The sequence below is a fragment of the Nyctereutes procyonoides genome, unplaced genomic scaffold (assembly GCF_905146905.1).
Source record: "Nyctereutes procyonoides isolate TBG_1078 unplaced genomic scaffold, NYPRO_anot_genome, whole genome shotgun sequence".
Taxonomy (NCBI): domain Eukaryota; kingdom Metazoa; phylum Chordata; class Mammalia; order Carnivora; family Canidae; genus Nyctereutes; species Nyctereutes procyonoides.
In genome coordinates, this window is record NW_026575128.1 from 3104346 (window position 1) to 3128720 (window position 24375).

General features: G+C 39.2%; 1 protein-coding gene across 4 annotated transcripts in view; it reads left to right on the forward strand.

Moving 5' to 3' along the window:
- Window positions 1-24375, forward strand: part of TRIT1 (tRNA isopentenyltransferase 1) — a 49743-nt gene that overhangs the window by 2652 nt on the left and 22716 nt on the right. For 3 of the 4 annotated variants that reach the window (XR_008666647.1, XM_055341770.1, XM_055341769.1), the window contains exon 2: window positions 21814-21954. Coding sequence is in view for 3 of the 4 variants with exons in the window: in XM_055341770.1 (XP_055197745.1) it covers window positions 21814-21954 (141 nt within the window). In the remaining variant the exon portion in view is untranslated. Of the gene's footprint in view, window positions 1-12897; window positions 13029-21813; window positions 21955-24375 lie in introns of all 4 variants that reach the window. The other variant, XM_055341771.1, reaches the window with a different exon arrangement.

Consider the following 24375-nt stretch of genomic DNA (forward strand, 5'->3'; position numbering starts at 1 on the left):
TCCGATCATCCTATTTAAAATAACACACCACTATTCCCTGTTCCCCATTTTCCTCATATACCAAACATCGTCCATGTCAGGAGAGTGTTCTCAGTAAATCATTTTAGTTTTACATTTATTTTTAAAGTGGGTTCTGATTGTATACAGTGTTGTAATAGCTATTATTCATTTCTCAGAAGTGTTTCTTTACTCGTAGTTTGTGTACTATAAGGTTGAGGTCGCTAGAGGTTTTGTTGGCTGTAAAATAGGTCATATCAGTGGGACACCGTGCCATACTGGTGATATGGTGGACCTTACTTAATATTTGATGAAAGATTTGTTGACTTGCCTTATTGAAATCTTGATCCAGGGTAGCCTGGGTGGCTCAGCGGTTTAGCGCCGCCTTCAGCCCAGGGCATGATCCCAGTCCCGGGATCGAGTCCCACATTGGGCTCCCTGCATGGAGCCTGCTTATCCCTCTGCTTTAAAATCTAAAAAAAGAAAGAGAGAGAGAGAGAGAGAGAGAGAGAGAGAGAGAGAGAGAGAGAGAGAGAAAGGAAGAAAGAAAGAAAGAAAGAAAGAAAGAAAGAAAGAAAGAAAGAAAGAGAAATCTTGATCCATTCAGATTTTTCCTGTGGTTATGTAAGTAACTGGGATATGAGACTTAAATTTTTTTTTTTAAGATTTTATTTTTTTATTTTAAATTTTTATTTATTTATGATAGTCAGAGAGAGAGAGGCAGAGACACAGGCAGAGGGAGAAGCAGGCTCCATGCACCGGGGAGCCTGACGTGGGATTCGATCCCGGGTCTCCAGGATCGCGCCCTGGGCCAAAGGCAGGCGCCAAACCGCTGCGCCACCCAGGGATCCCCAAGATTTTATTTATTTATTCACGAGAGACAGAGAGAGAGAGGCAGACACGCAGGCAGAGGGAGAAGCAGGGGAGCCTGATTTGGGACTCGATCCCAGGACTCCAGGATCACACCCTGGGCCCAAGGCAGAGGCTCAACCAGTGAGCTACCCAGGCACTCAGAGACTTAAATTTCTTTCATCTTAGGGATGCCTTGAGAATTAATGTAGGAAAACACTTTGAAGATTATTGAGCTTTCTGAACTGGCTATAGATTGTGTTTAGTTTTGATTATACCATGGCTATTTGACCTCTTGGTCTCCATTGGAAAACTTTGATTTTAGTTTTCAGTCCAAATAATGATATAAAGTAACTATGCCCCGTTTATGTGGTTGTACACAGTTCTTCATTTCTACCTTTGCTTATATGCCTGTTAACCTGCTTTGCTTGTTTTTTTATCCGAAGGAGCGAGATGGTGCTTTTCATTGACTTGAGGTTAACTCAAAATTTTTGGTGACCATGTGAACAAAATAACATTTAAAAAAAGAATTGAAGTATAGTGGATGACACACGTTATATTAGTTTCACGTGTACAAAATGACATTCTTAATGTTGTATTACCAGCTCCTTGAAACCATTTCGAATAAATACAGAGGCAGAATGATAATAATAACTTAAATTTGTATAGCAAATTTGTTTATAAAACAGTTACAGATGCTTTTTATTTTCACAACAACCTTGTAAGGTAGATATTGTCATTTCACAGGTAAGGAAACAGGCTTTGCAGTAAGGTCTTCCAGTAAGTAGCAAACCTGGAGTTGAATATAGGTGTTTACTTTCCATGCTTGCTGCCTTATCCCCACAAAGCCTTGCCCTTTAGATGGGGCAGGAGGAGTAGTGTTCAGGCATTAGAGAGTATTTCTTAATATGTATGACTTTTCTTTCACAGGAGTGCTACATTTTGAGTAGGATATAAAATGTATTTTCGGATTCGTATTGTGAATCATAGTGTGAATTCATAGTGATGTTTTCAAATGGAGTTTGAACTTAGTGGTGGCCACATGATGCATTGCTTAGGAGAATAAAACTTGCTGCAGCTAAGAGAAATAATTTAATGTCAGTAATTTAATGATACTTGGAGAGAATGTGTACTGAAACAAAGGGGAATCTTGGCCTTGTGGAGAGCCTACTTGGAGCAGTAAACTTTGTTGTACAGCCACACAAAGAGTGACCAAATGCAAAGTGTGATAATTAGTTCTTTCAAGGTTCCAGGTCGATCTTTTAAAAAAACAAATATTTGCATTTTAATAATCCCTTTTGGGATGATGTCCAGAATTTTGTATTTCATAAGTGTGCTAGTAACTCAAAAGGGATTCTAAAACACTGTTTTATTTTATTTTTTTTAAATAAATTTATTTTTTATTGGTGTTTAATTTACCAACATACAGAATAACACCCAGTGCTCATCCCGTCAAGTGCCCCCCTCAGTGCCCGTCACCCATTCACCCCCACCCCCCTGCCCTCCTCCTCTTCCACCACCCCTAGTTCGTAAAACACTGTTTTAAATCTTAAATTGTCTTGCACTTTGTACTTGTTATATCTTTGTCTTACTTGACTGTAGGGTGATTTCAAGGCAAGCCCTGTTGAGACAGTTCCCATCCAGGGAAAGTGATTATTTTTGTAAACATTGAATAAGTAAGTGCTTTAAATATTGAGGTAGCTTCTTTGAGGGAAAATCACAGTGGAGTATTAAGGGTAGGATGTCTAGGGTGAATACATTGTCATGGAGCCTGATAGATAATGACTTGCTCTTGTAGCCATGTGGCATCCGAAGGTCCTGCCTGGCTTCTTGCTTCCCATTCTCAAGCACTTAATTTGTTGAGTGGGATATCAGAAACACTTTCTGAGGAATTACTTGTTTAGGGACTCTTGCTGGATTCTGCTTTGAATTTCTGCATGGCAGTTGTGACAAATGTGAGAAATTAAATACAAATATTTAACGTGAGTTTGGGGCACCTGGGTGGCTCAGTGGTTGAGCGTCTGCCTTCAGTTCAGGTCATGATCCCGGGGTCCTGGAATTGAGTCCCACATGGGCTCCCCAGAGGGAGCCTACTTCTCCCTCTGCCTATGTCTCTGCCTCTGTGTGTGTGTGTGTGTGTCTCATGAATAAATAAATACAATCTTTAAAAAAATAATAATTTTCTGAGTTTTTCCAAACCCCAATTTCACAAATTATAGAAACTAAATATTGTTAGCAGTAAGAGTCTAAATTTAAGGAGGGACAGGTAATGCAATCCCTGTTTTCCAGGATGGAAAAACTGAGGCCCAGAAGATTAAAGAGCACGCTAGAGATCACAATGCAAGACACTGGTACACCTGGGAATTGGATCTGGGTCTTGTGACTCCTGTGTAGTGTCTGATATATTGCAGGAAGATGATACTGAAGGTCTTCTTTTCAGTCTGAGTCTTTTTCTTGGCATGTAAATTCAAGGTACAATGCATTGCCTTCAGTCACTGGATGAAACATTGTACTGAGAAACATGAAGGCACTTGCCAAAAGATGTACAATGACTGCCTGGAAATACAGACTGCCAACTATATGCCAAGAGAAAAATAAACAAAGTGTTCTATTTGGGTTTATAGAGAGGAAGTATCTCTAATGCCTTAGTTCTTCAAGTCCTGTGGAGAAGCAGTAGTCATACATAGGAGCACAGTTCCCTTTGTGTTTGTCTAAACCTACAAGAGAAGCAAATGATTTTTGGCAGTCTGGCTATGAGCAGGCTATGTATCATCTAATAGATGTGGAGTTCTGGGTTCTTTTTGTCTGCTTTGGGATATAATTTAGCAGCAGTATCTATCTATCTATCTATCTATCTATCTATCTATCTATCTATCTATCTACCAAAGGACTGTTTGTCTGATAGTGCTCAAGGGAGATCTGGGATGCTTGGGGGAGGGATATGAAAGGAGAGATGGGAGAGTGGATCATAGTGGCTTACTAGGACATGAAATAAAAGTCATAAAAACCTTGTTAACCAGGAGAGATGGGAGCTATCTGGAGGCTATTTGCCATGACTGACAGAGGAGATCTTAAAAAAAAAAAAAAAAAGACTGAGCCCGACAAGAGGAGATCTCAAAATTTTTGACTTATCTAAAAAATCTATGGGTTTTGGGACGCCTGGGTGGCTAAGTGGTTGAGCATCTGCCTTTGGCTCAGCGCGTGATTCTGGAGTCCCGGGATTGAGTCCTACATTAGGCTCCTTCCATAGAGCCTGCTTCTCCCTCTGCCTGTGTCTCTGCCTCTCTCTCTGTGTCTCTCATGAATAAATAAAATATTTAAAAAAGCTATGAGTTCTAGATCTCTTAGTTCACCTCCATTGTCACTGAGTTTAGTTTTCCTTAGGCTATGGTATTAAGCCTGGGTGGGTTATTCATATATATGTATATTCACTTTCTTGCAGCTGTGGAAAGAACTGTGGAATCAAACATCCTATGTTATGTGAGGAAAGAGAAGTCACTACTGGCCAAATGAGAAACCATAGGAGAGCACAGATGGGACTTGTAGGTTCAGATGTGTGAGGAGAAGATGGTGCTCTGATGCTTCAGTGCCTGGGGCAGGGTGTTGAAACAGCTCTTCTTTAAAAGGAATATACTTGGGGGAGCCCAGGTGGCTCAGTGGTTTAGCACTGCCTTCAGCCCAGGGCGTGATCCTGGAGTTCTGGGATCGAGTCCCACGCCAGGCTCCCTGCATGGAGCCTGCTTCTCTCTCTGCCTCTCTCTCTCTCTCTCTCTCTCTCTCTGTGTGTGTGTGTGTTTCATGATAAAATAAATAAATAATCTTTAAAAAAATAAAAAAATAAAGGGAATATATGTTCAAGGGGTAAATGTTATTTGGGATATACAGGAATTGCCCTATGTGATTTGTATGTACTTGTATGTGGCTTAACCAAATTGGTTTTGGTTTCTTGTGTAGTTTGAATTTTTTAGATAAATTTGAATCAAACTGGAGTCCTGTTTACCTCATTACTTACCTTTGGGGCACTGGTTCTGCCCCTTCCTCATTGTGGCATCCAGAGTTCAAGCTCTTAACCATTATACCATGAATAATCCTCGTCATCATAATAACAAGCATAGAAAACAATAATAGTATATATGCCAGGTACTGTTCTAAAAGTTTGACACGTATTATCTCATTTAATCCCTTCACCACCGCCTTGTGAGGTAGGCACTATTATCTCAGCCCTACGGAAAATTACTTTCTTGAACCCTCACCTCTGTACTATTCTATGCTTTTTTCCTCCACCTCCTCTTACTTATTTGTCCATTCATTCTGCATCCCAGTTTTTCCTCTGTACCACTGTATACATTTTATCTGGCAGAGGAGGAAGACTATTTCTGCCTGACAAAAGAATAGCATGAACAAAGTAATGGAAAAATAAAAGTGTATGGTGTGTTTTCAAGGAGTGACCAGCAATTATCTGGTATAGAGGATACTTGAGGGACAGTAGTAGGAGGTGAAACTAAAAATAAAGGACCCCGTGAACAAACTGTAGAGGCCTTTGAAAGGAATGCGGGGTGTGTGTGTGTGTGTGTGTGTGTGTGTGTGTGTGTGTGTGAAATATGGGAGTGTTAGTAAATGTGTTTCATTGGGTAACTCTGGTTAGAGAATGGGTTAGAGAGGGATAAACAGCTCAGTTACATTGGCCTGGGTGAGAGGGGCTGGAGTTGAACTGTGGCTGAGAAGAAGAGGAACCATTTTGACATTTTGGAGACAGAATCAATAGGATTTTGGTTATTGAAATGGAAGGTTTTTTTTTTTTACTTTATTTATTTATTTATTTATTTATTTATTTATTTATTTATTTATTTATTTATTTATTTATTTATTTATTTATTTATTTATGATAGTCACACACACACACACAGAGAGACAGAGACACAGGCAGAGGGAGAAGCAGGCTCCATGCACCGGGAGCCCGACGTGGGATTTGATCCCGGGTCTCCAGGATCGCGCCCTGGGCCAAAGGCAGGCGCCAAACCACTACGCCACCCAGGGATCCCGTTTGGGTTATAGTTCAATACTATGTTATTTATTTTATTGCTCAAATTAATTCAAACTTTGATTATTGGGTGCTCTTTCACATTAACTCTTGTGTCCTTTTGGCATGCTCCCATCTTTGTTTGTTTAGCACTTTCTTTCTGGAACTATAAGATGCTCTCAGCTTGTATTTGTCCTGCCCCACCCCAGAATCAGTCATTTCTCCAAGGAGCCCTGGTTTTTGTTTTGTTTTGTTTTTAATTGGTGAATGTCTTTTTGTTTGTTTATTTTGCTTTATTTCAGGTTTTGGTGAATGATATTTAGGAACCAAAATCTGGATGCTGGGTATGCTTGTTGCAACTGGGATATCATTGCTTCTTGTCCCTTCAGTGGAAAAAGCTAGGACATGAATATGCACACTTATTCCATGTATACACAGTATCTGTGTTTATATCTGTATCTGCATATATGTGAAAATAAACATGGGCTTATATGGATACCTCTGACTCTATTCTGGCATTTCAGAAAATTATTCTCATTTTAGTGTTCCCTTCCTTGCCTATTTGTGACTTCTTTCTTAGAGAGTAAGAAATTTGGCTCTCATTGTGTATAATATATTTACTTATGTGTGCAACCTGTATTGTAGTTTCATTAATTACTTGTGTGAGAAACAGATTTACCAACTAGGTATAATTGTGTGCAGTCATTTTGTTCATATTAGCCTTAGAGTATCCAGTCATAACAATGTAACAATTACAGTTACTTAGGTAAGCTTTATTCCCCTCCACTGCCTTTTGGTGAGGTTATGCCATATACATTTGTAATACAGGTAGATTCATTTGTTGCAGTCTGCATTCTATCCTGGGTTCCCCAGACATTCTGGTTATTTTTTTAAGAATTGCATACAGTAAAGTGCATTCTTTGTTGAGTATGGTTTTATGGGTTTTGACAAATACAGAGTCAGGTGTCTACCAGTACAGTACCAAAGTGAACAGCTCCATCACTCTAAAAATTGCCTTGTGTGGCCTCTGTAGTCAGCTCTTTTCTACCTGCCTTAACTTTCAGCAACCACTGTTTTCCATCCCCATGGTTTTGCCTTTTCCAGAATGTAATGTACATGGAGTCATACAATATGCACCCATTGGGAACTGACTTTTTCACTAGCAGAGTACATTTTAAATTCTCCCATGTTGTTGCATGAATCCATTAATCTTTATTGCTGAGTGTCCTGCCATTGTATGGATGTACCGTAGTATGCCCATTCACCAATGAGAGGACAATCTGGGTTTCCAGTTTTTAGCACTTTTTGCTGCTGTAGACATTCATGTGCTGATGGTTTAACTTTAAAAACTACAAAGTTTTTACAAAATGGCTATTCAGTGAATGAGAATTTCTGTTCCTCTGTATTCTCTCCAGGATTTGGTACTTTTTTTTTTTTTTTTTTTTTAAGCAATTCTGATAGGTGTGTACTGGTATCTCATGGTGGTCAATTTACATTTCTCTGAAGGCTAATGATGTTGAGCATCTTTTCATATGCTTATTTGCCATCTGTGTATCTTTGAAGTGTCTGTTGGATCTTTTGGGGGTGTGTTTGTCTCATTCTTGACTTTTAAGAGTTCTTTATATATCCTCGATACAAATCCTTTACCAGATATGTTATTTTTTTTTTTTAAGATTTTATTATTCATGAGAGACACACAGAGAGAGGCAGACACACAGGCAGAGGGAGAAGCAGGCTCCATGCAGGGAGCCTGATGTGGGACTCGATCCCAGGTCTCCAGGATCATGCCGTGGACTGAAGGTGGCACTAAACCGCTGAACCACCGGGGCTGCCCCCAAAAAGAAAAGTTTTATACTGCAGTTTACATTTATGTTGCATTTTACATTTAGGTCTGTGAGCTGGTTTGAATTAATTTTTGTATAAGGTATGAGATATAGATGTCTAGTTATGCCAACACTGTTTTAGAGAGGCTATCCTTTCTCCATTAAATTGCGTTCGTACTTTTGTCAAAAGCTAGTTTATGTTTGTGCAGGTCTATTTCTGGGCTACATTTTGTTCCATTGATCTGTGTCTAGTCTTTTGCCAATATTGCATTGTCTTGATTACTGTGGCTTTATAATAAGTCTTAGAATTGGGTAGTGTAAGCTCTCCAACTTTCTGCTTTGTTGTTTTTAATCCCTGGGTAGTCTATTTTGTAGGCATATCGTAATTAGCTAGGTTTCTACTGAAGGATATTTAGAGGGTTGTTTTTTGCTATAATAAATGATGCTGAGATGAACATCTTCACACATACATCTATTTGAACTGTGTGATTCTCTCTCCAGGATAAATGCCTAGGGGGACACCTGGGTTGCTCAGTGGTTGAGCCTCTGCCTTTGGCTCAGAGAGTGATCCTGGAGTCCCAGGATTGAGTCCCACGTTGGGCTCCCTGCATGGAGCCTGCTTCTCCCTTTGCCTGTGTCTCTGCCTCTCTTTGTGTGTCTCTCATGAATAAATAAAATCTTTAAAAAAAAAAAAAAAGAAAGAAAAGAAATCTCCCTGCCTTTAAAAAAAAAAAAAAAAGGTTAAATTCCTAGGGTGGAAACACTGGATAAAAAAGATGCACATAGCACCTTTTTTTCTCCCTTCTTCCAATTTTCTAAGATTATTAGAGGTTATACTTATTTTATATTGTTTTTCTTACTGAGGTGAAATTCACATAACATCAGCCACTTTATTTTATTTTTATAAAGATTCATTTATTTATTTGAGAGAGAGCGAGGGAGAGGGAGAAGCAGACTCCAAGCTGAGCAGGGAGCCTGATGAGGGGCTCAATTCCAGGACACTAGGATCATGACCTGAGTTGAAGGCAGATGCTTAACTGAGTGAGCCCCCAGGTGCTCCAGCATCAGCCATTTTAAGGTGACGGATTCAGGAGTATCTGGTTGGCTCGATCAGTAGTGCATGCTACTGCTGATTTCAAGGTTATTAGTTTGAGCCGCATGTTGGGTGTAGAGATTACTTAAAAATAAGATCTTTAAAGTGGAACAATCCAGGAGCACCTGAATGGCTCAGTTTGTTAAGTGTCTGCCTTCAGCTCAGGTCATGATCCCGGGGTCGTGTGGAGCCCTGCATTGGGGCCCTGCTCAGGGGGTAGCCTGCTTCCCCTCCACCCACCCACCCTGCGGCACCCCCTGCTTATACTCTGTCTTGCTCTCAAATGAATAAATAAAATCTTAAAAAAAAAAAGTGAAGTGATTCAGTGGCATTTAGTATGTTCATGGTGTTACAACCACTACCTCTTTCTAGTTCCAAAATATTTCCACTACCCCAAAAGAAAACCCTATCCCCATTAAACATTTATTCTGGGGATCCCTGGGTGGCGCAGCGGTTTGGCGCCTGCCTTTGGCCCAGGGCGCGATCCTGGAGACCCGGGATCGAATCCCACATCGGGCTCCCGGTGCATGGAGCCTGCTTCTCCCTCTGCCTGTGTCTCTGCCTCTCTCTCTCTCTCTCTCTCTCTCTCTCTCTCTCTCTCTCTCTGTGACTATCATAAATAAATTTTAAAAAAAAATTATTCTGCATTTCTCTAAGCATTTACTCCCTCATTCCCCTCATTCCCTCCACTCTCCCCCCCCCCATCCCAAGCCCCTGGCAACCACTAGTTTGCTTTCTGTCTCTAGGGATTGTACCTATTCTGGATATTTCATATAAATGGAATCATATAATTTGTGACCTTTGTGTCTGGCTTCTCTCACATTTATTGTAGGCATGTATTGGTACTTTATTTCTTTTTATGGTTGAATAATTTTCCATTGTATGTATAGATCACAATTTGTCCCATCTGTTGATGGGCATTAGAACCTTAGGCTGTTATAAATAGTGTTGCTCTGAACATATACATGTACATCTACTTGTTTATCTGTTTTCATTTATTTTGGGCATATGTAGGAGTAGAATTGTTGGGTCATATGATAATTCTGTGTCTAACTTTTTAGGGAATTGCCAAACTGTTTTTACACAATGGCTATACTATTTTACTTTCTTTCTTTTTAAAAGATTTTATTTATTTATTCATGAGAGACACAGAGAGAGGGGCAGAGACACAAGCAGAGGGAGAAGCAGGCTCCCTGTGGGGAGCCTAATGTGGGACTCTATCCTAGGACCTCAGAATCACGACATTCAACTACTGAGCCACCCAGGTGCCCCCTATTTTACATTCTTACCAGTGATGTATAAGGGTACCAATTTCTTTATCTCTTCTCCAATGTTTATTATTTTCCTTTTTTTTTTGTTTTCTTAATATAGCCATCCTAGTGGGTGTAAAAATGGTATGGTTTTATAGTTTTGATTTACATTTTCCTAGTGGACATTTGTATATCTTTGGAGAAATACCTATTTAAGTCCTGTGCTCTTTTTTATTTTTTTAAAGATTTTATTTATTTGAGGAAGAGTGCAAGAGAGCACACAAACAGGGGGAGGGGCAAAAGAGACAAGTAGACTCCCCACTGAGCAGGGAGCCCCACAAGGGCTCTATCCCAGGACCAGAGCCAAAGTCAGATGCTTAACCAACTGAGCTACCCAAGGTGCCCCTGCACATTACATTTTGATATGTATTGCCAGACTGCTTTCAAGAAAGTTTGTACCAGTGGTAAGTCTGTTTTCCTTCACTCTTGCAATTCTATTAACCTATTAACCTATTTCATTGTTGTCAGTTTGGTAAATGAGAAGTGGATTTCATCTTAATTTCATTTCTTAGGTTGTCTTTTCAAGGGTGCATTAGCTATTTGTGTTTTTCTTTTTTGAATGTCCTGTGTTGTGTCTACTTCTATATAATCCTTTTCTTTCTTTTTTTTTTTTTTTTAAGATTTTATTTATTTATTCATGAGAGAGGCAGACACCTAGCCAGGGAGAGAAGCAGGCTCCATGCAGGGAGCCCGATATGGGACTTGATCCTGGGACTCCAGGATTATGCCCTGGGCCGAAGGCAGGCACGAAACCGCTGAGCCACCCAGGTGTCCCCTATATACTCCTTTTCATTTTGTGTTTATTGATTTCTAAGAGGTTTTATGTAAGTTTTTTTTTTTTTTTTTTTATGATAGTCACAGAGAGAGAGAGAGAGAGAGAGAGAGAGGCAGAGACACAGGTAGAGGGAGAAGCAGGCTCCATGCACCGGGAGCCCGATGTGGGATTCGATCCCGGGTCTCCAGGATCGCGCCCTGGGTCAAAGGCAGGCGCTAAACCGCTGCGCCACCCAAAGATCCCTGTATTGTAAGTTTTAATCCTTGGTGCAGTCTCATGTGTTGGAAGTATTTTTTAAGTTGGTCATCTGTCTTTTGATTTATATGACTTTTTTTGTCACATAAATGTTTTATTTTTTTTTAAAGATTTTTATTTATTTATTCATGATAGAAACACAGAAAGAGGCAGAGTCACAGAATGAGGGAGAAACAGGCTCCCTACAGGGAGCGAGATGGACTAGATTCCCTGACCGGGATCACACTCTGAGAGGGATCACACTCTGAGTCAGACGCTAAACCACCAAGCCATCCAGGTGTCCCAATATAAATGTTTTAAATTTGTATATTCTTATATACGTTTTAGGAGTATAAAAATTTAATATTCTTTTAGAGAATGCTATAGGGGTGTCTGGCTGGCTCAGTTGGTAAAGCCTGTGACTCTTGATCTTGGGTTGTGACTTTGAGCCTCACGTTTGGGTGTAGAACTTGCTTTAAAAGATGAGAATGTAAAAAAAAAATGATGAGAATGATATAATAGATTTATAATTTATTGAACTATTGGAACTTACAGATGTGTGTAAAAAATGTTGTTGATGCTCTAGCATAAATGAAGGTATACCCAAGGCTTCTTTGCCTTTGCTGTGTCTGTTACTCTTCCCTTGCAGTCCCCTATACATATGTAACTGCAGCTGAAGTATGGGATTCTCCATGGTCCAGGCTGGTAGCTACCCAGCTACCCAATCAGCAACTTTACTCTCCTTTTCTGGGGTTTACATCTTGCTAGTGCCTCACACAATACTTACAACATTGGTTCTCACTCTCAAGTGCACATTCCAGTCACCTGGAGAGCATGAAAAGAACAGATTTATAGTATTCGGTGTCTATTGATTAGAATTAGATGATTTGCCTAACTTTTCAGGTGCTGATATTCTTCCTAATTTACAGTCTTATTCCGAGGTCTTCATTTAGCCTCTTTAGCCTGGTAGACAGTTTTATTTACTGGGAAAACTGGGTTTTAGTCCTAGCTTTGCCACTAACTCACTGTATCTATAACCTGGGACAAGGTACTGTCCTCTCTGGGCTTTAGTTTCCTCTTTGGCTATATTAGGGAGGGGAACTGATTAGATTAGATCAGGGATGGGCAGCTTTTTTCTATTAAGGTCCAGATAGTAAATATTTAGGCTCTGTGGGTCATATAGTGTCTGTCTGTCACAGTGTCTAAAGCTCCTTTTAGTTCTGGCATTTTGTGGTTCTCTTTTTTCAAACCCTAGCAAGGGGTCTCACCTAGAAGAACCAATGAAAGTCTTGTTTAACTACCACCAGTTAAATATAGGTAATACCAAACCTTATATAGTGCTTACAGTTTGCCTGCTACTCTTCTAAATATTTCACCTATATTAACTCTAATCTTCAGAATAACCCAGTGAGAAGTGTAGGTGCTATTATCATCCTCATTTTATAGATTAGAAAACGAGACACAACGAAAAATTAAATACTTAATTAACTGCAAAATGAAGTTGGATAGTAGAGCCAGAATTTGAACCCAGGCATAGCTCCATTATACTTTATTGCCTCTCCCTAACTTAGACATAGACCTCCAAATAATATATACTCTATCATAAGGATCTTAAGTAAAATATTATTGAAGCCCTCGAAAGTGGGCCAATATTGAGGCTATAAAAGTGGCCATGAGAGGAACTTTATTAATAATTTTATTTTCTTAAAAGAGCCCTTTTGTTTCTGTCCCAGCATTATAGTCACATGGCATTGTCTTTTTAGTTATTTTTAGTATTCCTATCATTTACTTTTCAGAACCATGAGGGGGTTCACTGAATGGAAGCAGTCTTCTCCTCGGTTTCTGGAATTTAATTTCACCTTAATAAGAGTTTATTACTTCAAGCAAGCAAACAGACCAGAGTCAAATGGGGATAAAAATTCTACTGGTAAGAGACAGCAGAAACAGCTTGTGCTATAAGCAGAGTATCCAGGCTTTAGTTGTATCTCTACTGCCAGTCAGTTATATGTCTAGGGAAGCTTTCTGAGCCTCCATATTCTCAAGTATAAAATTTTAGGTGATTGGACTAGGTGGATGATCTCTGAATTTCCTTAAATCCATGCTTCACCAGAGTTTACAGGTGGACCTCCAAGCAGCCACTGCAGAGGCTCTCCATTGCAGAGTTTCTCAGGCTTTAACTTAAAAGTTATGTGCCATTTTTTTTAAGATTTTATTCATTTAGGGATCCCTGGGTGCCGCAGCGGTTTGGCGCCTGCCTTTGGCCCAGGGCGTGATCCTGGAGACCCAGGATCGAGTCTCACATCGGGCTCCCGGTGCATGGAGCCTGCTTCTCCCTCTGCCTATGTCTCTGCGCCTCTCTCTCTCTCTCTCTCTCTCTCTCTCTCTCTATCATAAATAAATAAAAAAATTTAAAAAATTAAAAAAAAAGATTTTATTCATTTATTAATAAGAGACACAGAGAGGGAGAGAGAAAGAGAGAGGCAGAGACACAGGCGGAGGCAGAAGCAAGCTCCATGAAGGGAGCCTGACGTGGGCCTCGATCCCGGGTCTCCAGGATCAGGCCCTGGGATGAAGGCAGTGCTAAACCGCTGAGCCACCCCGGCTGCCCCATTATGTGCCAATTTTGCATTCTCTACCCTGTCTGTATGTATTTATTTAGATGTAAAAATGTTTCAAATTCTTTTTACCATTTAGTTAGATTGATGCTCTCCAGGAATGCATACTTACTATGTATGCGCCTCTTAGTTTGAGAAGCATGGCTTTAAAAAAAAAAAAAGAGAAGCATGGCTTTATATTAAGATTCTGTCCCTTCCCCCCCCCCGCCCTTTTTTTTAAGATTTTATTTTTAAGTAAGCTCTACACCCTACATGGGACTCGAACTTACAACCTTGGGATCAAGAGTCCCATACTGCATTGACTAAGCCAGCCAGGTGTTCCCCCCACCCACCTTTTTTTCTTATATACAGATAGCCATTGGAAGAAGAAAAGTCATGATCTGCACTGCAAATTCCAAAGCACTCCTCTCACCAGACTGACTGAAGGCTTCTCCCACTTTCTGAGCATCTTTGTCTGTCTGATTTAGTCAGCATATCTGCAGTTGAACTTCTGCCAAACAAAGCTAAAAGGAGTAGTTGCCTGATATAATGTTCCTGTAGCTTGCTCATTCTTTCTTAATAAAGTGTAAAATTTTTTAAAAGTCATCTTTTTATTAAGAAAGAAAAAAGTTAGGCAAGAGGTTGACCTTTTCCCTACTCTTTCATTTCTCTTCAGTTGAATAATCAAATTCAAGCTCCTTTAATCAGAAAGGAAAATCAACTTTCTGGTGTGTGCCAACATCCTTTAAAAATTTTTTTTCCTTTAAGCTTCCATGCCAAAAGTCTTTTTTTCTGAAGTTTGGACTGTTAGAATTAAAGAGGATGTAGGGAATGAGGAACTTGAGGTTCCAGGAAAGAAAGCTCAGTTCCCCAAAGTCACAGAGCTGATGTGTATAGAACAGAGATTAGCAACATGGTGGGAAGAGAACAATACGAAGTCAGAAGATGTGGATTCAAAGTTTGCCTCTGCCGCTAACTTGCTGTGTGACTTTGATCAGGTTACCTAACATGTCTAAGTTTTCATTCCCTCATTGTTAAAGTGGAAGCCAACATAACTTCATAGGGTGTGAAATTTCTTAAGATTTTATTTATTCATGAGAGAGAGAGAGAGAGAGAGAGAGAGAGGCAGAGACACAGGCAGAGGGAGAAGCAGCCTCCATGCAGGGAGCCTGCTGAGCTTCCCGGGTGTGGACATAAATTGGAGGACTTATACTGTAAGGATAGAAAGATCAGTGAGGAACTCGATGGAATGAGCAGTCTGGTTGGGAAGTCATAAAGCCTTCAATTGGTGTGATGATAGTGAGCGTTTTAGGAACTAGTTTGGATAAAAGTGGAGAGATTGGAAATGTGGGGAGAGAGATGGATACAGAGGTACTAGGATCACTTCGAGGGTTTTGGTTTGATTATCTCATGGTTCACTCAAGTATGGCTGGGACAATAAGGAGTTCAGTTTTGGATATACCAGGTTACAGGTGTCTGGGGTGATGTTGCTGCTGCTGCTAAGGATGATAGCTAACATTTATTGACTGCTTCCAAAAAGCAGGTCCTAGTCCATATGCTTTGCATGTATTAATTATTTAATTCTCACCGTAACCTTTTGAGGTAAGCTTTAAGATTATCCTCACTTTATAAGTAAGAAATCTGAGGCACAGAGAGGTTAAATAACTTGTCCAAGGTTACATAGCCAGTAATAGTGGAGCCAGGACTTAAATCCAGGCAACCTGGCTCCAGAGTCCTTACTGTTAACAACTTCACTATATTATATGCCTCTCATTGATGATGAAAATGTCCACTAGGCAGTTAAATATACAGGTCTGGCATCAAGAGAGAACTAGATTGCAGATATGGATTTTAGGAGTTAGCACAAAAATGGTTATAGAAGCCATGAGTGTCATACAGTTCATAGTATAGGAATGACAGGTAGATGCCCTAAAGACACCCATTTCTCAGTATTGTTACCATGACAGATATTGCTAACAGATCAGGGGTTGGCTTCAGTAAGGAAACTGAGGAAGGGCCAGTGAGATTGGAAGAAAAGTGGGAGAGATTGCTGCCATTGAAACTCCAAAGGAGAATGGATTATGGAGAGAGACTAGTAGTATCAGATTGTTGCTTTTTCCATCATGTGTTTTGAAAGTTTAGTAGAAAAGTGTTAATTTGGCAGCCAGGGTTCATTAGTGATCTCAGAGCATGGTATCCATGGAGCAGTACAGGGGCAGCCAGCAGAGAAGGTACGGTGATTGTACTGATTCATAATCCATGATTGTGGTTTTCAAAGCATATGCAATCCATAGAGGCAAGAAAGTGATTGAGGGACTTCAGGATCTAATTTGGATTAGGAAGGAAATGAAGTCCAAAGAAAGAAGGAAAGAAAAACAAACAAGGGGGGAGGGGCAGCTTTTCCTCATGCTTATAGACAGCACTGTTGGGGAATCAATCTGCACTCAGAGCTCCATGATCTGCCTAGTGCTCAGGATCTTGCTGATGAACATACTCAGTAGGACTACCCTACAGAATGACAGCCTAAAGGGATGGAGACTTAAATGAGTAGGATCTTTAGCAGTACACTTAAAGATTTTGGGGAGTTTCTCCAAGGTAAAATTTCTTTGGATCAGGGTTTATCCTCAGGACTATTGACATTTTTGAGCTGGATAATTTTTTGTTGTGTGTGTGTATGGGGGGAGGGGGGAGTTGTCCTTGCATTGTAGTATGTTTAGCAGCATCCCTGACCTACCCACTAGATAACAGCAGCACGTCCACTCCCGCAGTTGTGACAGCCAAAAATATTTCTAGACATTGCCAAATGTCCCCTAGGGGACAATTTACTTTCAGTTGATAACACACCTCTCGATTCTGCTGGTTTTCCTCTAGGTCTCTGCTGTAAATTTCACTCACCTTCATTAGCGCCTCTGGGCACTTTAGCTTTGTTGGTTTGGAGAGTTTGGGTTATTTTAGTTCTGTGGCCTTTTCCCAAGACATTTTCAATCTGGAAATAAACTCTGAATAGAAATGAGACAGAAGCATATTTCCTTCTAGTACATATAAATACCTAGAACATTCATTAAATGGTTAGTGCTTATGAGATTTATAGAAGATGGTTACAGTCAAACTTTAATGTCTCAGAAACTTTTATACTGTTTATCTCTTTATAGTATAGTTATTTGTATCTGTATCTCTTGCTAGCCTGGACTCCTTGAGGACAGGGACCCTTTTTAAATCTTTGCATGCCCTAACATCTTGGCAGAATACCTGGCACATAGTAGACTCTCAATAAATGTTTGCTAAGATAAGTCAATTATGTTGATAATTGGCTAAGTAGGTTAAACTTGTAATTTTTCAGAGTATTTCAGTTATCAGACCTCACAAAGAGACCAGAACTCCCTTAGTATTGACAAAATCTGAATTGTACAGAGAGAAGCATTTTATCCAGTCATTTCTATGTACACAGATCATAGGTGTCCTCTGGGAGAATAGGAAATGGAACAGTGACATGCTGCCTTTGGAAGGTAACAGATCCTTTAAGCTCTTCCTAGCACCCAGGGCTGTCTATTCTATAGGTAGAGTCTCAGTGCAACTATAATTGAAGCTGGAAAATAGGTGAAATATAAGGCAATCAGCTACAAACCTAACTTACTCTGGTAGGATGATGTTTTCTGGGCAGGTAATAAAATAAGCACAGTTGTGGGATTTATAGTATAAATATCTGTATGGGCCAAATGTGACATTTACAAAATTGATTGGTTTCTAAATTTGATTAGATATTTATTCTTAGTGCAAATGTGTAAAATGTGTTGTGTTTTTGCTTTTTTGGCTGGGTGGTATGATTTTAGTTGGTAAATAATGTATGTCTTAAAATGCATAATTCTTGGGGCTTCTTGCTGGTTCAGTTGGTGGAGGGTACAACTCTCGATCTTGGAAATATAGGTTCAAACCCCATGTTGGGTGTAGAGATTACTTAAAAATAAAATCTTTAAAAATGCATAATTCATAACTGTACAATTCAGTGAGTTATCAAAAAAGTGAAAATCCCTGTGTAACCAAAACTCAGTTCAAGAAATAGAACATTACCAGTCTTCTCAATAATTTTAAAAGTTATGGTATGATCTAGCAATTCCACTTCTAGGTACATATTTAAAAGAATTGAAAATTTCAAATTTTTGAAAATGTCACTTCATTGCTAATATTCACTGGTTTGTCATTCTACCAAAAAATCTGTCATCCAAGTTTTTTGTTATTGTAAAATATACATGACATAAAATTTACTATTTTGCCATATGTTAAGCATATTCACATTGTTCTGCAAACTTCATCACCCTCCATCTTCAGAACTTTTTCAGCCCAAACTGAAATTCTGTACCCATTTTATTTTATTATTATTTATTATTACTATTGTTATTTTTAAAAGATTTTATTCATTTATTTGACAGAGCACAAGCAGGAGGGACAGCAGACAAAGGGAGAGGGCTCAGATTGTGACCTAATCAGGTGCCTGCATCCACAATTTTAAAAGAAACTTTTTGTTAGGGAAATTTTCCAACATATAAAAAAGTAGAGTGAATACCAGTTGAACTGCTCTGTGTCTCACCTCCCTTCAGCAGTTAAGAATACTTGGCCAATCTTGTTTCAGTTATTAGTCTGCCCCTCCTACCCTGTTACTGGAAGCCAGATCTCAGTCATGATATACTTTTTTTTTTCCTGTTGTTAAAAGCAGCAAATAAACTTAAAATTTTTTTAAAAAATTTATTTATTTATTTATTTATTTATTTATTTATTTATTTATTTATTTGAGAGCGAGAGAGAGTATGTGCAAGCAGGGGAGGGGCAAAGGAAGAGGGAAGGATAGAATCCTCAAGCAGAGGGGCACCGGGGTGGCTCAGTTGGCTAAGTGTCTGCCTTTAGCTCAGGTCATCATCCCAGGGTCCTTGGATCGAGCCACATTGGGTTCCCTGTTCAGTGGTGAGCCTGCTTCTCCCTCTGTCCCTCCCCCTGCTCCTGCTTTCTCTCAAATAATAAGTAAAATCTTTTTAAAAATGTAAAAAATAAAATTAAAAAAAATCCTCAAGCAGAATCCCGACAGAGTCCAGAGCCCAAGGCAGGGCTGGATCCCAGGACCCTGAGATCATGACCTGAGCCAGAATTCAGAGTGTCACTCAATCAGCTGAACCAGCCAGGTGCCCCAGTGATCATAATTCTCATGTCATTATTAACAACTATCTTTTCAGCATCATTCTTTCTCTCATGCAATGCAGATATAGATGGACTTTACATATGCCCTTCATCTGCCCTTGCCTTCTTGCTCGTTAAAAATTTATTCATGGGTAAAATGAAAAAATACACAGTAGCTGTGGTCACAAGTTGCACAGTTATTTGTAAGCTCAACTGTAACTGTTGAAAGAAGTCATATTAGAATGGAAGACTGAAGCAACGTCGTTATAGATGTAACTTTGGATCAGCTCTAATTTCTTTTTTTTAAAAAAGGTATACTTTCATTCATATGTACCTCAATATGTTGTATACCTCAAAGTTAAGGACTCCTTTTTTTAAAAAAACATAACCATAAAACTGATACCTAAAAATAATCCTTTTATCATCAGATATCCAGTTAGTATCACCTATGTCTTTATGCCCAGTTTCTTTTAATCTAGTGGTACAGGAAATGAAAAGTTGACAAATCACTCAAAGATGACAATTTACACTGGTAACCAAGATGTACTTTTGTGTGATTTACAGTTTTTAGTGTGTTAACTCTATAAGCAAGACATCTACTTTCCATAAATCACTAATACTCTTTTCTTTCTGATATTTGTTGACATTTATATATACCATAAACAGTACAACAGACCATTTCCTTTAATAAATAAGATGAGCCTCGTTCTGGGGTTGCCTTTAGTATTTGTTGATGTTTTTGTTGAAACAAAAAATAAAAATAAAAAATAAATAAAATAAACTTACCATTTTAAGGAGTTCTAGAACAGGGACGCCTGGGTGGCTCAGCAGTTGAACGCCTGCCTTTGGACCAGGTCGTGACCCTGGAGTCCCAGGATCGAGTCCCACATCGGGCTCCCTGCATGGAGTCTGCTTCTACCTCTGCCTGTGTCTCTGCCTCTCTCTCTTTGTGTCTCATGAATAAATAAATAAAATCTTTAAATAAATAAATAAATAAATAATAAGTAAATAAGTAAATAATAAGTAAATAAATAAGTAAATAAGTAAATAAATAAATAAAAGCTTAAAATTTTTTTAAAAAAGGAGTTCTAGAACATACACATAAAGGCAGGACTCAGGATGAAAATTTATATATGTTTACATTTTGGCTTTTTTGGAGGTGGGGGTGATAATTGTGCATTTACAACTATGCCTTTCCTTAACATTAATCTCAGTGTTAAAAAATCCATTTACAAGGTTCAGAAAGTCTCTACTGACAAAATCAGATTGTTGTTTAAGTTCTTTAACTAACATTGATTAGGTCATTTGGAATTCAACAAAGCCAACTAAAGTTTGTGGGGAAGAGGGAGAAGAACACAGAACACAGAATTATTAACTCCTATCCCTCCTATAGTTTTCTTAATTCATGGAGAAGACTGCTGTGTATAGTATATGCTGTGGCACCTTCTGATGTCAGAAGGACATCTTGTTCAAGATACACAGAAAAGCACACCCGATGATTTAAGATTCCATCAGTATCCAGGTGTAAGAATGGATGTCTGTTGTGAGTTAAAGGCAGAGCTGGTTCTTTCCTATGGCTCTTTAGATTTCTTCTGTGGGGGGGGGGGCAGGGGGTACTAATTAACATTTTTTTTGTTCCTTGAAGATAGCGTATATCCTTGTTGGGTAAACAACCTCAGTAGTTAAGAGCACAGAAGCTTCAGAGTGCTAGTGACACTAAACTTACTTCCCATTTCTCTTGCATTGTGATAGTAGTAGTAGTGGTTGTAATATAGGTAGTAATTTAATGACCCTATATATCATATGCAAAGTGTTAGGGAAAAACCAAGTGCTTTTACGTGTATTAACTCACTTAATCCACACAACAACCCCATGAGATAGATACTGTTATCCTCATTTTACTGTTGAGGGATTGAGGCAGAGAGAGGTTAGTAACTGACTACTCCACAAGTACAAATAACTGGTAAGTGGCAGAGCTAGGAATTGATCTGAGGCAGCCTGGCGCCAGCGTCCTTCCTCCTAAACCATTATACTGTACTGTACTTAATCGACACCCATGTAAGTAAAGGGAAATGTGAGATAAAAAATGCTTTTAACATCTTTGTGGGCTCTATGGAACTTATTATTTGTTCATTCAATGCTCCCTGTAGAATCAGTGATTACAGAGAGAACATTTAATCTCAAAGCATTCATCCCTATTTTCCAACTAGTATTTTCAGATCTGTTCTCCATCTGAGACCTTGCATTTGGAAAAAGTACATTTGAACTTTTTAGTTGAATTGGCAGATCAAGAGCTTACAGACAGGATATTGCCTTTGAGTATTTAGACTGTATGTGCTGACCCCCTGAAGCAGTAATTTGGTTAGATCACAATGTTTCCATTAGAGTCCAGCAGTATTAGGGGTTCTGACTTCAAAGTGTGTCTGTGTGTGTTTTATATGTATCTTTGTAAATAGGCCACTTCTCTACAAATGGAGCCAAGATTCTAAAAATCTTTCAGAGCCATTTAAATCCAAGAAATATCTAAGCATTTGAAGTAGAACTATGAGCAATGCAAATGTTACCTTTCTGGAGACTTGTGATAAGTAAAATAAATAAAACAACCTGCCCATTTTTAAATGCTTACAGAACCTAAAGAACGTCCAGTTAATCCTGCAGAATTAGTTCTTACTTGACCATTGATTTACATACACTTTTTATCTTTAAGTCTAAGCTAATAGCCACTGTTTGTTAAGAAAGCCAGTGTTCTGTTTTCTTTTGCTTCCTTTATCTTGGGTGTTTGTAGGTCTGCTATTCTCTCAACACATGTGCTTAGAAACACATCTATTCTGGTGCTTTGGGTCAGTCCCGTGTTTGGCTAGAGGGAGGAACAGATCACCATTGCTACTTATGAAGTTTGCGTTTTATGGAGGCAGGTGACTTTCTCATGCTAATTTTCTTTCCCCTCCCTAGGTTTATGAAGGCCTAGACATCATTACGAACAAGGTTTCTGCCCAAGAGCAGAGAATGTGCCAACACCACATGATCAGCTTTGTGGATCCTCTCGTGACAAATTACACAGTTGTGGACTTCAGGAACAAAGCAACTACTCTAATATCCTTATGAAAGAGCAACTAGATTTGGTGGGTACAAGGCAGCCCAAGCCAAGAGAGAAGTTTTCTTTTCAGTGAGTTTCTTAAAACCAGGGGCACCCAAGACGTAACAACCAATAGATAGCACCCCCATCAGAACTATATGGATCAAAAATAGAATGCTCTTGCTTCTCAGAGTCATCAGACTAGAGCATCAGCCATCCCTTGGATGCTTATTAGAAATGCTGAATTTGGGCCTCACTCCAGAACTACTGAATCAGAATCTACATTTCACAAGAGTCCCAGGTGATTCATATACATATTACAATTTCAGAAGCAGTTTTAGTGAAGACAGCACTGATTCAGGAATTAGAAAATCTGTTCTCTAGTTCCAGAACCTTTGGACCAAGTGAATTTTATTGAGTAGAGCATTTACCCCACTCAGTTCCAGTTTCTCATCCTTTAAATGGGGATGCAAAATCAATTTATAGATATAATGGAGTTACTTACTTTTAGAATTGAATAGGGATTGTTGGGTGAGGACTGCAAAACAATAAAAAAAATTTTTTTCCTATGATCAGTGATCTTTGATTGATTAATTAGGCTCTATACCCAGCATGGAGCCCAACATGAGACTTGAACTCACAACCCTGTATTCAAGACCTGAGCTGAGATCAAGAGTCGGATGCTTAACCAGCTGAGCCACCCAAGGTGCCCCTTGTTTATTTTAAAATTAATTCCAGTACAGTTAACATATAGTGTTACATAGTTTCAACACCAATAAATTTTGAAAAAAGAATACTATAAGGGAGACTGTCCTTATATTTTAATTGTCCAGACTTCCAGGTGGGGTGCCTGGCTGGCTGTGTTGGTAGAGCATGCAACTCTTTTTTTTTTTTTTTTTTTTTTTTGAGCATGCAACTCTTAATTTCCAGGTTGTGATTTCAAGCCCCACGTTGGGTTAGAGATTACTTAAAAAAAAAAAAAAATATTGGACTGCCAGATATTAAAATATAAGGAAAATTCATAATAGTTATAATAACGTGGAACTAATACTAGACAAATATATGACACAGAATAGAAAACTCAGGTACAAATTCAAATGGATATATATATTTACCTAATGATCAAGGTGGCATTTGAGGAACGCCTGGGTGGCTCAGCGGTTGAGCATCTGCCTTTGGCTCAGGGCGTGATCCTGGAGTCCTGGGATCGAATCTCACATTGGGCTTCCTGCTTGGAGCCTGCTTCTTCCTCTGCCTGTGTCTCTGCCTCTCTCTCTCTATGTGTGTCTCATGAATAAATAAATAAAATATTTTTTAAAAAGATGGCATTTGAAACAGTAGAGAAATAATATAGTAGTTAATAATTATTCCTGGAATAGCTAATTTTTTGGGAAAAAATAAAATCACAATCTCATATATGACATTGCAGATGGGTCTCAGAGTTAAATACATGTATTTTTAATGAAACTTTGAAACAGATGGGATAATATAGAATTGAGTAGTTATATGATTTTATTTTATTTATTTTTTAAATTTTTATTTATTTATGATATTTATTTATGATAGTCACAGAGAGAGAGAGGGGCAGAGACATAGGCAGAGGGAGAAGCAGGCTCCATGCACCGGGAGCCCAACGTGGGACTCGATCCCGGGTCTCCAGGATCGCGCCCTGGGCCAAAGGCAGGCACCAAACTGCTGCGCCACCCAGAGATCCCAGTTATATGATTTTAGAGTAGGGAAAAGTTTTTTTTTTTTGGGGGGGGGGGGGAGTGTTTTTAAATGGATTTTTAAACTCAGTTTTTCTTTATTTTACTATGTTAAAATACAGAATTTACCACTTAACTATTTTATTTTATATTATTTTATTTTTTCAAGATTTTCTTTTTTTTTTAAGATTTATTTATTTATTTATTCATGATAGAGAGAGAGAGAGAGGCAGAGACACAGGCAGAGGGAGAAGCAGGCTCTCCGCCGGGAGCCTGACGTGGGACTCGATCCTGGGACTCCAGGATCATGCCCTGGGCCAAAGGCAGGCGCTAAACCGCTGAACCACCCAGGGATCCCCTATTTTTTCAAGATTTTATTTATTTATTCATGAGAGACAGAGAGCGAGAGAGAGAGGCAGAGACACAGGCAGAGGGAGAAGCAGGCTCTCTGCCTGGAGTCCGACGTGGGACTCGATCCTGGGTCTCCAGGATCAGGCCCTGGGCCGAAGGCAGCGCTAAACCACCTAGCCACCCAGGCTGCCCACCACTTAACCATTTTAAAGTGTACATTTCAGTTGTGTTGAATACATTCACATTGTAGTGCAACCATCACCACCATCCATCCATATAACCTTTTTTTTTTTTTTAAGATTTATTTATTAGAGAAAGCACAAGTGGGAGGGGCAAAGGGAGAGATAGCAAGAATCTCAAGCAGACTCCCTGCCTGATGTG